This window comes from Typopeltis vanoorti, chromosome 17, assembly GCF_054136105.1.
Source record: "Typopeltis vanoorti isolate ZY-2024b chromosome 17, IOZ_Tvanoo_1.0, whole genome shotgun sequence".
Taxonomy (NCBI): Eukaryota; Metazoa; Arthropoda; class Arachnida; order Uropygi; family Thelyphonidae; genus Typopeltis; species Typopeltis vanoorti.
In genome coordinates this window covers 59020822-59036005 of record NC_143565.1, presented here as the reverse complement: position 1 = coordinate 59036005, position 15184 = coordinate 59020822, and the positions used below count along the sequence as shown (strand labels likewise).

Below are 15184 nucleotides of genomic sequence, written 5' to 3'. Positions count from 1 at the left end.
GTTTGCCACTGAATCTCCAAGGTTTGGTTCCTGTTCTCAAACTCTTTCATTTTTTTCTTCAATCATATTTGTGTATTTTAGTCTACAGTTCACATTTGAGAGCTGCTCAACTTTTATCCGCTTTAAAACATTCTTAATGTTCTTCTGTTCAACATAAAATTAAATTTTATCCTGCTCAAGACTAAATGGTGATCACTTCCAATTTCAAAAGCCTCTGTATATACTCTGGGGTCCTGCACCAGGCTGAAAATATCACTATCACCAATAACATAGTTAATGAAACTTTTCTTATTCCTTGCCTCTTCTCTCCATGTGAATTTGTTAACATTTTTATGTCGGAACATTGTGTTAGTAATAACCACTCCATGTCCTGAGCAGAAATCCAACAGGTATTTCCTGTTATTATTAGCTTTGCTTTTTTTTTCTCTACATTTTGCCAATATATTTTTGTATGTCTGACATTCATTTCCCACTCTGCTGTTTAGATCCCAAACAAGGACCAACTTTTCTATTTTCATTGTGTCAGTTGCATTCTGTAAAGCCTCACAAAATTCCTCCATTTCTACTTTAGTAGAACCTTCTGTGGGCCCATAGGCACAAATTAGTCTCATTGTCCAGTTCCCCATTCTCATATTTGCCCACATTACTCTACTTGAGACTGCCTGCCATTCAAGAAGATTAACCTCATCTTTTGTGTTGAATAGTATGGCTACTCCTTCTTTTCCTTGATTGGCCTTCCCTGAATATAACATTTTGTATTTATTGTTCAGAAAGATCTCACCAGTTTTTGCCTTTTTTGTTTCAGTCACCCCTATTATGTCGATCTGTGACTTATCCAATTCCTCAGCTATCTCCATTTCTTTGCCATTCAGGCTTCTTATGTTGTATTGATCTTGAACTCTGGTGATATTGAGTTAGGGTGTGTTTCAGGATTTGTTCCAGTGGCTGACTTTACGTTTGCCCTGGTTCCTTCCCTGGCAAAAATGACGGGGCCTTGTTTAATCAAGTGACATTCCCAGCTGGCATGAAATTCTGTCATATTGTACCATAATTTTATTTGTGGTTTAAGCAATAAGAATACAATTTGGTTGGCTAAAACCAAACTGCCAACCCATCCTTGTTTGTTCAGTATCCAGGTAGATATCAACAGGGTGCACCATGAAAAGGTGAGGATTGGACATTAGGTCAGTAGTGCTGATCGGTTCTCTACATTCCTTTAGAGCATATGTGGAGGTCTCCGCTCAGTTATATAGCTTTGACCCTTAAGCACACCTGTATTTTCCGCATTGATTATCTAATTATTTAAATGGAGAATCTGTATATTTGTCGAAATTTTGAAGACTGCTTTGTTCATAATGTACTCAAGGGAATATTTTATTTTTCTTTTACTAAAATACTTTTTTCCTCCATTTTACAGAGTGTTACGGAAGGCTACAATGGCACTGTGTTTGCTTATGGTCAAACAGGATGTGGAAAGTCCTTTACAATGCAAGGTATTCCAGATCCTCCTACACAGAGAGGAGTTATTCCACGAGCTTTCGAACATATCTTTGAGGCTATTTCTACTACAGAGAATACCAAATTTCTTGTACACGCATCATATCTTGAAATTTACAATGAAGAAATTAGAGATCTTTTAGGTGTGGACTCTAAAAAGAAATTAGACCTTAAAGAGCATCCTGATAAAGGGGTTTACGTAGCAGGTAAGCAAGAATATTTCCTGTTTATATAAAATACATAAAAAAATAATACAAAATTAGAAAGTTCAGGACATGTGTTTTAGAAAATACCCATTTTCTATAACACGTGTTTTTTATGGCAGTCCATAAGAGGTTTTATTAGTCCTGAGACCTATCTTGCATTAGTCCTGAGAGCTTAGATTCTAGATAATCTGGAAGATAACTCAATACTCTGGAGAGACAGAAGAAGGAGCTTTTACTGTTGGTAATTTGTTTTAAAATACTGTTAATATTCTAAATATCGATTCTTTGTAATTGTAGAAGGATATATAATACATTTTAGGGGGGAGGAGTGTTATTGATGATAGCCGATGAGTTGCAGCCAAGGAGTATAGAAGTTGAACTGCAGGATAGAGAAAAGAGCACATTTGAGGCTGTTTGGTGTGAGATAGAATCTAGCAGAACAAAATATACAATTGGGTGCTGCTATAGACCAGGTGATGGAATAGATGGTGGGGATAGTATGCATAGGCAAATAGAAGAAATGAGTGGAAGGAGGGTAATTATTATGGGTGATTTCAATTATGGTAACATTGACTGGAAAGAGGAGAGGGCACATGGGAGGAAGGAATTGGATTTTATGCGGTTATTAAGGGACAACTATCTATGGCAGCATGTAGTGGAAAATACCAGGGGGCAGAGAGTGCTTGACCTAGTAATTGCAACTGAGAATGTGGCTGTAATGAACATGACCATGTTGCCACCAATTGGTGAGAGTGACCATAATGTCATGACTTGGGAGATGGCTAAAGGAGTGGAATTACCAGGCTGGTAAGTATGACAAGCTTAGGTGTGTGCTTGGCTCAGTGCCATGGCATGTAAAACTGCAAGGGCTGGATGTTGATAGTGCATGGGAGGTGGTTAAGAAGTGTTTCAGGAGGCAGTGGTTGACTGTATACCAAGATTCCAAATAATAAATCAAGTAGGGGTTAAATGGATGAATATCCATTTAACCCCTACTTGATTTATTATTTGGAATCTTGGATGCATTATTTGGATGCGTTCTTAATTCCGTAAACTAATTACCAGCTCAAGCTGGTAATTAGTTTACGGAATTAACAACGCATATAAAGTATATTAATTAAAGGGTAACTTTAATGAATAACTTCTATATTTTGGCAACGTCACGTTGCCATCTTCAGGAACATAAAGATATGGTAGGTGCACGCAGGCACTAACAAAAGCAAATGAGGAAGAAAGCAAGAAATTAATATTGTTCCTAAAGTCCTAATGATGCCCTCTGGTGGGCTAATTTGGTTGTCTTGGCAGTTGGGCTGAAGTTCTCATTAATGTAAGTCTCCCAAATTTGGGGTAGTTTCATGCACCCAAATTTGTTGAGGTTAGGAACGTTTTTTAGAGCTGATGATGATTCCTTGAATAATCTTTCGTATTTAAACTTGCTGCAGTGTATTATTTTTGTTTTCTTCCAACGAATTCTATGGTGGGTATCTAAGGCATGGTCTGCCAGCCCAGAGCAGCTGTACTAGTGAAACCGGATGTAGTCTTTGTGTTCTGAAATCTTGATATTTGTTGTTCTGCCTGTTTGGCCAAAGTAGGACAATTTGCAGCTGCAAGGGACCTGGTATACACCAGGTAGGTCTAGGGGAAATGGTTGGTCTTTGGTAGAGCGGATAAGGGATGCCAACTTTTTATATGGTCTGTAACAAGAAGTAAGGTCATATTTTCTGAGGATATTGGTTATTTTCTTAGAGGTGCCCTGGATGTAGGGGATGGTGATAGATTTGGTGTAATCTTTATTGTGAAGGGGGGGGGATTGTGGTTTACTGGTTTTAGTATTTTTTGGATTTTTTTGGGGTTATAGCCATTGTGAATGTGGTTTAGTTCAGTAGTTAAGGCCTTTTCATCTGAGCAGATTAATTTTGTCCTTAAATAGTGTTTTTTATAACCCATATTGTTGTGAGGGGGGGGGATTGCTAGTGAATGTATGGGTGGGTTTTCTGTAAACAGAGAAAACCAAAGATCCATCAAGCTGGCCGGTGATTAAAGTGTCTAGGAAGGGGAGGGTGTTGTTTTCCTCTTTTTCTAAGCTGAACTGGACTCTGGGGTGTTGGTTGTTTAAGTGTGTTAGGAAGGAGTGGAGTGAGTCTGAGCCATGTGGCCAAATAGCGAACACATCATCCACGTAACGAAGCCAAATAGTGGGTTTTTGTGGGGCGGAGTTTAAGGCTTTCTCTTCAAAGCTCTCCATAAAGACATTGACCAAGAGTGGGGAAAGTGGTGAACCCATGGCTGTCCCCTCTATCTGTTTGTAGAACTTTTCTTGCCAAATGAAATAGCCTGAGTTCATTGGGAACTGAAATAGGGCTGAGATATTGGGAGGAAAGTTGGCTTGGATGAGCTCTAGGGTTTCTTTGAGTGGGATATTAGTGAATAGGGAGGAGACGTCAAAACTGACCATTATGTCAGTGTGTTGGAGTGAGAGGTTTTCTATACTGGCTTTAAAGTGGGCTGAGTTTTTTATGTGTGATGGTGTGTTGCCAGTATAGTGTGAGCATTTTGGCTAATTTATATGTGGGGGAATCAATGCCATCCACTATGGGATGTAATGGCACATTTTGTTTATGTATTTTTGGGAGTCCATATAATCGGGGGGGGGGGGATCTAGAGTTATAAGGTTTTAGATTGTTAGTGACTTCCACAGGCGAAGAAGTGACTTTCTTAAGGAGTCTGTGGAGAGTTCTAATCTGAGATCTGGTGGGATTATATTCAATAGGGAGGTAAGTAGTACGGTCTAGTACTAAAGCATTAAGCTTACCTTTGTAGTCTTTTTGATTTAGCACCACAGTGGCATTTCCCTTATCCGCTTTAGTGATTACTATTTTTTTGTTATTCTTCATTTCTTGTAGGGCTGCATGTTCGTCTTTGGATAAGTTGGCTTTTGGAGGTTTGGCTTTAGTGAGAACACCGACTACATCCAGTCTGACATTGTTGGCGATATGGTTAGGAAGGTTGCGAATCCCACGTTCTATTTGGATCATGATTTCCTTGGCAGTTATTCTTTTAGGAGCTAGGGCAAAATTGTGACCACGTGCAAGTGCGGTGAGTGCTTCGGGCTTTAAAACTACCGACGAGAGGTTGACTACAGTGTTGAATGGTGGCTGTGGTAAGGAAGTAGAATTCTTTATCAGGTTTTCGTAATTTTTCAAGTGCCGACTTCGTATTTTTTTTGAATTCTTTTCTTGCCGATGCACATGAGACGTCATAAAGTATCATCCAAAGGTCATGGCCGAGTGTATTTGAAAGCTCTTACTCTGGTGCCTGTAAGGTTTTGTTTACGTCGGCAAGGAGAACACGCATCGCGGAATTTGTTCTCTTAACAGGGCGAAGCTAGTGTGATTATAAATGCGCAGAGCTTTCTGTGAAGTAAAACGTGATTCAATTTAACACAATTAGGGATTACCTTGTTATCCCGGCAGCGTTTTAGGAACGTCAGACGACTTAGTTGTCTGGATATCTTCAACTTCATTTTGCCGTATTGACGGGCCTTTCGTGCGATGGAATCTCCGTGGATGATCACAATTCTAGTAGCAAAGCTTATACGTTGGTCATACATAACTGGGAATTAGTTTACTGAATTAACAACGCATATAAAGTATATTAATTAAAGGTAACTTTAATGAATAACTTCTATATTTATAACTTCTATAATAATAACTTCTATATTAAGCCTTAAACTCCGCCCCACCAAAACCCACTATTTGGCTTCGTTACGTGGATGATGTGTTCGCTATTTGGCCACATGGCTCAGACTCACTCCACTCCTTCCTAACACACTTAAACAACCAACACCCCAGAGTCCAGTTCACCTTAGAAAAAGAGGAAAACAACACCCTCCCCTTCCTAGACACTTTAATCACCTGCCAGCTTGATGGATCTTTGGTTTTCTCTGTTTACAGAAAACCCACCCATACTGGCAGATACATTCACCAACAATTCCCCCCCCCCCCTCACAACAATATGGGGTTATAAAAACACTATTTAACAGGACAAAATTAATCTGTTCAGATGACAAGGTCCTAACTACTGAACTAAACCACATCCACAACACTTTCTTAGCCAATGGCTATAACCCCCCAAAAAATCCAAAAAATACTAAAACCAGTAAGTCACAACCCCTCCCCCCTTCCACAATAAAGATTACACCAAATCTATCACCATCCCCTACATCCAGGGCACCTCTAAGAAAATAACCAATATCCTCAGAAAATATGACCTTACTTCTTGTTACAGACCATATAAAAAGTTGGCATCCCTTATCCGCTCTGCCAAAGACCAACCACTTCCCCTAGACCTACCTGGTGTATACCAGGTCCCTTGCAGCTTCAAATTGTCCTACATTGGCCAAACAGGCAGAACAACAAATATCAGGATTACAGAACACAAAGACTACATCCGATTTCACCAGTACAGCTGCTCTGGGCTGGCAGACCATGCCTTAGATACCCACCATAGAATAGTTGGAAGAAAACAAAAATAATACACCGCAGCAAGTTTAAATATGAAAGATTATTCAAGGAATCATCATCAGCTCTAAAAAACGTTCCTAACCTCAAAAATTTGGGTGCATGAAACTATGAAATTTGGGTGCATGAAACTACCGTAAATTTGGGAGACTTACATTATGAGAACTTCAGCCCAACTGCCAAGACAACCAAATTAGCCCGCCAGAGGGCACCATTAGGACTTTAGTAACAATATTAGTTTCTTGCTTTCTTCCTCATTTGCTTTTGTTAGTGCCTGCTTGCTCCTACCATATCTTTATGTTCCTGAAGATGGCAACATGACGTTGCCGAAATATAGAAGTTATTCATTAAAGTTACCTTTAATTAATATACTTTATATGCGTTGTTAATTCCATAAACTAATTACCAGTTATGTATGACCAACGTATAAAGCTCAGGCCAGGATGGTAACAACGGTGGTAAGAAAAGCAAAAGCAGATTACGGAAAAAAATTGGCCATGCAGGCTAAAGAGAATCCCAAACAGTTTTTTCAATATGTTGCAAGTAAAAGGAAAAATGTTCATGGCAGAATGATCTTAAAAAATGCTAAGGGTAGGGAGGTAACCGAATCAGTTGATATAGTGGAATTACTGAGCGAGCGCTTTGCAAGAGAGTATCATCCAGGTGGTGACATTGCAGGAATGGAAGAACCAACAACAGTTTATACTGGAATTGTGATGAATGAAGTAGAGGTAACTAGTCTATTACAGAACCCCAATGTCAATACATCTGTGGGATTGGATGGTATACCAGCTTGTGTCATACGTGAAGCAGCTAAAGAATTGTCAGTGCCCTTGACCATTATGTTTAATTTGAGCCTCAGGTCTGTGTCAGTCCCAAGGGGGTGGAAAGAGGGGAAAATAGTTCCGCTGCATAGAGGTGGTTCCAAGGCTGCTGTTGAAAATTACCGGCCAGTCAGCGTAACAGGAATCGTTATCAAGGTCTTGGAGAAAATAGTCAAGAGGAAAATACAAGTTTGGATAGAAGAAAATGGGATACTGTATCGGAGACAGCATGGTTGTGTGAAGGGTAGGTCATGCCTCAGTCACTTGCTCACATATTATAACACAGTGAAGGCTGAACTGGATAAGGGTAATGGGTTTACAGTGGTTCTACTGGACCATGCTAAAGCCTTTGACAGGATACCACATGGAATTCTAACCAGTAAATCGCAGCATATTGGGATGGATATACTGTTGGTGAGATGGATAAGAGGGTGGTTGACAGAGAGATATCAGAGAGTGGTTTATTCAGGAGTAGAGTCCACAAGACGGCCTGTGACTAGTGGTGTGCCAAAAGGATCTGTTCTTGGACCACTGGTGTTTAATTTGTTCATTAATGATATAGGAAAGGATCTGAGGGGAACAGTTCATTTGTTTGCGGATGATGCAAAGTTGGATATGTAATAGTGAATGCAGATGACGTCAAAATTTTGCAAGATGATTTGGATAGATTGGCGGTCTGGGCTAAGGAGAATGGATGTCAATTTAATGTGGCAAAATGTAAGGTTATACATTTTGGGGTGAAAAGATTAGCAGCAGTTTACTACATTGGTGGAACTGTACTCCAGGAAATTGATGCGGCACGAGATTTAGGAGTGTTGGTGGATAAGGAGTTGAAGTTTAGGGGGCACATTGCAAAAGTGGCCATATCAGCTCATCAAATCGCTTGGTTGCTGAAGAATATGTTGACAAGCAGGTTATTATTCTTCTGTATCGAACCTTGATAAGATCCCATCTCGACTACTGTGCCCAGATTTGGTCACCTAGGTTTCTTCTTGATGGGGAGGAGGTTGAGAGGATCCAGAGGCGAGTGACCAAGATGTTAGGAGATCTGTGGAATGAACCTTATGAGAACAGTTGAGGATTTGTGGGTTGCAAAAATTGGTTGATAGGCAGAGGAGTGGAGATATGATTGAGACATTCAAATTACTGAAGGGTTTCTATAAAATTAATTCAGAAGATATTTTCGAGAAAAGGGCTGGTTGTGGGAGGACTAGGGGACATCCATGGAAACTTGGCAAAAGTGTGGTTAATAAAGGTGTTAGAGCTGGGTTCTTTACTTTTAGAGTGGTGAATGAGTTGAATGGGCTCCCAGAGTCTGTATTGAATGCTGTGACAGTGAATGAGTTTAAGGCAAGGTATGATAGTTACTGTATGAATGTCGAATAGTTGTGATGAATATGATTTGAGGCCTCCCTCGATGAGTCTAATGACTCCCTGTAGTTTCCCGTAATAATAATAACAATTTGATGTAAAATCAGGTCTTAAGACAAGAGTACACACTATCTCCAATGTTATTCATTATCTATATGGTTTGCATTATGAAGGAAAGTGTTCTTAAGGCTAATATTGAAACTTGAAATATTAATCTCAGCTCTTTACTTTATACAGATTATGTTTTACTTTTAAATAAATCCAGTGCAAGCCTTCAGGATTCCTTGACTAAATCAAATAACTGTTGTATTGTAACAAATATGCCTGAAATGAGTTACAAAGACTGTAGAAATAGACACATTAAAAACATCAGATGCAACACGAATGGGATATCTGTAGAAAGAAGTAAAACATTTCAGCTATTTAGGCACAATTTCTAGTGAAGACAACAATGGAAAGAGGTAAAAGAATAAGTAAAGATGGAATGGTGGTGAATAATCTATGTAAGTGTGTATGGAATAAGAAAAATGAATTAATATACATGTATACATGCAATGTTCAAACCAATTTTAACTTTTCAATCTGAGAGCTAAGTTAGAAAAAAAAAGTATACAAAGTATATCAAAGTATACTGAGTTCTGTGTTCATGCAATGTGTCATACTATGGGCAAACTGAAAGATTTCTGAACATGAAGACCACATCTGGCTGATTAGATTGCACAAATTAGGCCTGGCATAGAATGGAATTGAAAATACAAACATAGGATCTGCTGGGAAACTGCAAAGCTTTTACAGATCTGCGTACAGATATGAAAGGCTATTCAAAGAAAGTACTGAAGCTCTACTTTGTAGACTGAATCCAATTGTAATTACTGCCTTACTATCCCAAAAGTTGGGGAAATTGTTATACTTAGTTGTGTTAGTAGATTGGATCATACTAATTAATTTAATTAATTATCATTTCAGCCCATTACTTTTAACATAACAAACACATGACTACTTGTACAAAGAGGGATTCAAATTTGGCAAATGCTGTACCGTTTTATTGTTCAAATTCCTTACCAGTGTTCCTCTTTCTCACTGATGATGTCTTATGCTATGTAAGATGAAATATTTGTAAAATAAATATTATTTTTTTTTTTTACTGTGGCACATATAAATTTTTAATTATACAAGAAAATCAAATTCTGGAGACAAATAGATATTAGAGTTTTGTGAAAAATTAGAGGAATTAACAGATGATATCAGTGGCAGAATGATATTAATGGCTGAATCATAATCACATTATTACATTCAGAAATGTGTGGGTAGAGCTAATCTTAGGTGATATGGTCACTTGATTAATATGGGAAAGGAAAAGTTAACAGAACAGGTGTTTAATGCCAGGAAGAAGATACAAATCAATAGGATTTTGATGGATTAATGTAGCTAGAAGTGCTTAAAATATTAAAATATAACATCTCATGGCATTGGAGTCTTGAAATAACAGATTGATTTGGAGGAAAATTGTTGATCTAAAGCTAATAACTTAAACTTTTCACATAGTACTATCATATCCTGTATACTCCCTCCCCCATCTCCATTGAGGTTACCTATCAGAATTTCATGATGCTCATTTATTACTAAAGATGCATCAAATTTTATGAAGAAGATATTTGAGATTCATATTTGGAATGTTGCAGCAGAAATGTGTCAGCGGAATGATATTTATTCCTTTGGTATGATCATTTGGAGTGGAATCTTTAAAGGTACCTATTGGCATAACTATACACAACAAATTACATGATAACCACAGTAATAAACTTTAATGAAAGTACAGATATTTCATAGTACAATAGATCATATTCAATCAATAAGCCTGCTTATTGTAAAATGCAATGAATACAACCTTTCTCTTCACATGGCCTTCATAGATTTTAAAAAAGCTTTTGATTGCATGAAAACATCATCAACAATAGAAGTTCTTAGAGATTATAGCATTGAAAAACAATTTATTAACATAATAAAATATATTTATGGATATGCTACATCAAATATGATTCTTAATGAAATAAGTGGGGATGCTTAAGGGTCAAAGCTGTATAACTGAGAGGAGACCTCCACATACCCTTTAAAGGAATGGAGAACTGACCATGGCTTCTGACCTAATGTCCAGTCCTCACCTTCTCGTGGTCCACCCTATTAGGTATCAACCTGGATAATGAATGAACAAGGATGGGTTGGCAGTTTGGTTTTTAGAACCAAATTGTATTCCTATTGGCTTAAACCACAAATAAAATTATGGTACAATATGACAGAATTTCATGCCAGCTGGGAATGTCGCTTGGTTAAACAAGGCCCCTCTAATTTTTGCCAGGGAACCAGGGCAAACAGCGTAAAGTCAGCTACTGGAACAAATTCTGAAACACACCCTAACTCAACATCACCAGAGTTCAAAATCAGTACTATCAATATAAGAAGCCTGAATGGCAAAGAAATGGAGCTGGCTAAAGAATTTGATAAGTACTAGATCGATATAATAGGGGTAACTGAAGAAAAAAAAAAGACAAAACTGGTGATATCTATCTAAGCAATAAGTACAAAATGTTATACTCAGGCAATAACAATCAGGGAAAAGAAGGAGTAGCTATAATATTCACCAATCAATATGAAGCTAATCTTCTTGAATGGCAGGCAATATCAAGTAGAGTGATGTGGGCAAATATGAGAATTGGGAACTAAACAATGAGACTTATTTGTGCCTATTGTCCAACAGAAGGTTCTACTAAGGTAGAAGTGGAAGGAATTTTTTTAGGCTTTAGAGAAAGCAACTGACACAAAGAAAAAAGAAAAGTTGTTCCTTGTTTGGGATCTGAATAGCAGAGTGTGAAATAATTGTCAGGGATACAAAATTATTTTGGGAAAATTTGGAGAAAAGAGCAAAGCTAATAATAATTGCAAATACCTGCTGGATTTCTGCTTAGGACATGGAGTGGTTATTACTAACACAATGCTCCAACATAAAAATGTGCACAAATTCACATGGAGAGAAACTGCAAGGAATAAGAAAAGTCTCATTGACTATATTATTGTTGATAGTGATGTTTCTGCTTGGTGCAAGACACCAGAGTATACAGAGGATTTGAAATAGTAAGTGATCACTATTTAGTCTAGAGCAGGATAAACTTGAATTACATATTGAAAAGAAGAACATGTATGAAAGTCTTAAAGCAAATAAAAGTTGAGCAGCTCTCAGATGTGAACTGTAGACTGAAATACACAAACATTATTCAAGAAAAAATGAAAGAGTTTGAGAACAGGAACCAAGACTTTGAGATTCAGCCAGAGGCATGTGTGAGGTTGTCTGCATTGATAGAAAAATCAGAACTCCATGGTGAACATAGGAAGTTAAAGAGGCAGTGAAAGAAAAGAAGGAAGCATATCAAAAGTTCCTGGCAAATAAGTCAGCTTGTGCTCTTAGAGAATACAGAAACAAATGTAAGAAGCTAAACACTGTGTAAAACTAGCTAAACAAAACTCATGGGAAGACTTGGTAAGAACATAGAGAATAAATATCAAGAGGTTGGCAAGATATTCTGGAGATTGCTGACTCAGAAATGGAGGAAGGAGTGCTATAAAAGGAATTAGAGATGATAAAGGTGACATGAAAACTGGAGAAAAAGATAACCTTGAAGTATGTAGTAATTTTTTTGAAAAATTGCTAAATGAAACAAGCAGTGATAGCACAGTGGTAAAAATCACTCAACAGGGATACATATCCATACTTGAAATAGAAAAAGCCATCAAAGGCCTAAAATGTGGATAGGCAGCAGGAGTAGATGATATTTGAAATGCTCCAGTATGGAGGTATAAAAGTCTTAATGTGGCTGCACTGCAAAGTTCAGAAGGCCCGGACAGAGGGACAAATTCCAGATGATTAAAGTAGAGCTCTCATAGTACCCATATATAAAAAGGGAAATAAAACTGAATGTGAGAATTACAGAAGTATTTTTCTCTACTGAGTGTTCCTGGTAAGATTTATGCCAGTATACTTGAGAAGGATTGTGGAAGAAAAGCTTGGTGAAGAACAAGCTGGATTCAGGCCAAATAGAGGCTCTCAGGATAAGATTTTTACTTTACAACAAATAGTTGAGAAATCATTGGAATACAACAAAGATTTGCATTTGAGTTTTGTAGATCTGGAAAAGGCATATGACGAGGTGCGAAGAGAGAGAGAGAAGCTATTCAAAATGCTACAATTATATGATGTTAGTGGGGCATTATATTATTATTATCATGGGCAACTCCAAGGAGTCCTTAGACTCATTGAGGGAGGCCCTAACATCATGTCAAGAACAACTATTTGACATTCACACAGTATCTATCATACTTCCCCTTGAACTCATTCACAGTAATGGCATCCACAACAGACTCTTGCAGCTTATTCCACTCATTCACCACTCTCCAAGTAAAAACCTAGCTCTAACACCCTTGCCCACCTTCCATCTATGGCCCCTAGTCCTCCCACCAGGAGTCCTATTCTCAAACCTATCTTCTGAATTAATATTATAGAAACCCTTCAGTAATTTGAATGTCTCAATCATATCACTCCTTTTCCACCTATCAACCAATTTCTGCAACCCACAAATCTTCAATCTGTTCTCATAAGGTTCATTCCATAGCTCTGCTGTTGAATTGTGATAGATTATGAAATTAAGATTTCCTATATTATCACAGTTTGACATGGGTTTCCCAATAAATAAGAAAGTAAGCACATATGTTTGCCTCTGGGTAATATAGGAGTGCAGTATATATATATATATATATATATATATATATATATATCAAATATTTCATTTTAAGAAAAATGTTGTGTTTTGGCATGGAAATTGAAATGTACATTATAATTTAAGGCAAAACTGAAGAAATGTCTAGTCTAAGAAATGTGCGACTTAACCCGTTTGGTACAGAGTCAAATGAAGGAATTTATTTAAGTTATTATTTAATTAGAGTATCCCATTCTATGTATTGTGTAAAAGCAAATTAAGTGTAAGCTAAAGTCCAAGGTTCACACTTTAACCATCCAGTACAACGTATGGCCTGAAGGAAGGAGAATTTATAAGGAAAGCGAAGCTAGAATTCATTCTCGGAAGAACACCACGCGCAAGTGAATGAGTGTGGTGCGGTAATCAACGTAATTAAGTGTGAGAATCTCCAAGAAAGAGAGGGAAAATATAAGGGTCAAGCTCCCCCCACACAAGGCTTTTTTTGATTCCTGGGTCCTGCGCTCTTGGACGTTGGCTCTCCACCTCTGCCAACGGGATGATTCCGGGTGGGCCGTAGAAGTCATGAAAGTCTTATCGAAGTTCGTGAGGCATTGCTAGCTATCTCTTCATAACAGAATAGCTAAGCTATATTGAGTGACCGATGATATAGATGTGTTCCTGCGGTTCCAGAGAAAGACCAGAACGGCACATCACCTTATCGACTCGGAGAACCTGATCGTGCTGCTATCAGAAGCGACTCGAAGAACGGTAGCCCACAAAGGTGCCTTGATGTCCAGAAGAGGCTGAAGACAGAGCAGAAAGTCATTCCATGGGATGGTAACGTAGAATGTTTAAGTATCTGATTTCCAATTAAAGATATGAGTGAACTCTGTAGGTTAATTTATGAATGGACAAGTTGTAGAGAACTTTAGTGATTATCCCATTTGGCAGTAACCTGTCGCTGTTTGGAACCCTAGAAAGGATCTGTATGTGATATAACTTTCATATATTTTGAGAGATGATTAGTGACCTTGGTAATTGATGACAAAAATAATTTAAGCTGGAAAATTATAGATATATAGGAGCTCTACGGTCCAAGTTATGATTTATGCATTATAGCGTTAGTATTGATATCAAATTTTTGCTTGGAAGGTAATTAAGTTAATCATGTACCTTATATTTTTCTTGTATATCTCTTAAGTCTTAATAAATATGTTTTATATCATCACCTGAATCCAGCCTATTTTATGAATTCAAATAGCCACTCATAAAATTACTAATGAATCTAGCGGGAGGAACATATGAAGATAGTTTAATCTTTTAGGCCGCGATTGCATGTAAAACAAAGAGAAGTGAGAGTAGTTAGATAAGTGTTTGAAATTTTATTACTGTGTATTATTTTGAGATAGCCACCTTGGATAAGAATCTTATCTATCCTCTGTATTGGCTGGTGCTGCAAAAAATAAATTCGTCAATATTTAACCGGCAGACTCTCTCAGAGGACATAATTTTAGATCCTTGTCCCATACATAGACAAAGCCCTAATGAATGAAAGGATTACACGTCACAAAATTTTGAGAGCGGCCTGAATCATGGTTTGTTTAAGAAAAAGAGAGTGATAGCTAATTTATATAACTTATTAGAAAACTATTACAGTAGCTGGAAAGCAAAGTAACTGTTTGGGAGCAGTGTAGAAAAGAATGGTAAAGCAATAGCAATGATAGGAATATACAAAGTAGAAGAAAATATAGATATAACACTGCTATCATCTTGTTCACTCGTCTCTGGATCCTCTCCACTGCCTCCCCATCAAGAAGAAATCCTTGCACCCAAATCTGGGCACAGTAGTCTAGATGCGATCTTATCAAGGCTCGATACAGAGGAACAATGACCTGTTTGTCTCTGCTTGTTAAAGTATTTTTCAGCAACCAAGTGATTTGCTGAGCTGATTTAGCCACTTTTGCGATGTGCCCCCTAAACTTCAACTCTCTATCCATCAACACTCCCAAATCCCTGGCCTC

General features: G+C 37.7%; 1 protein-coding gene across 1 annotated transcript in view; it reads left to right on the top strand.

The window, feature by feature from the left end:
• Positions 1–15184, top strand: part of Kif3C (Kinesin family member 3C) — a 685271-nt gene that overhangs the window by 98710 nt on the left and 571377 nt on the right. Inside the window, exon 4 of the mRNA XM_090406914.1 lies at positions 1418–1703. Within this exon, the coding sequence (XP_090263040.1) occupies positions 1418–1703 (286 nt within the window). The remainder of the gene's footprint in view (positions 1–1417; positions 1704–15184) is intronic.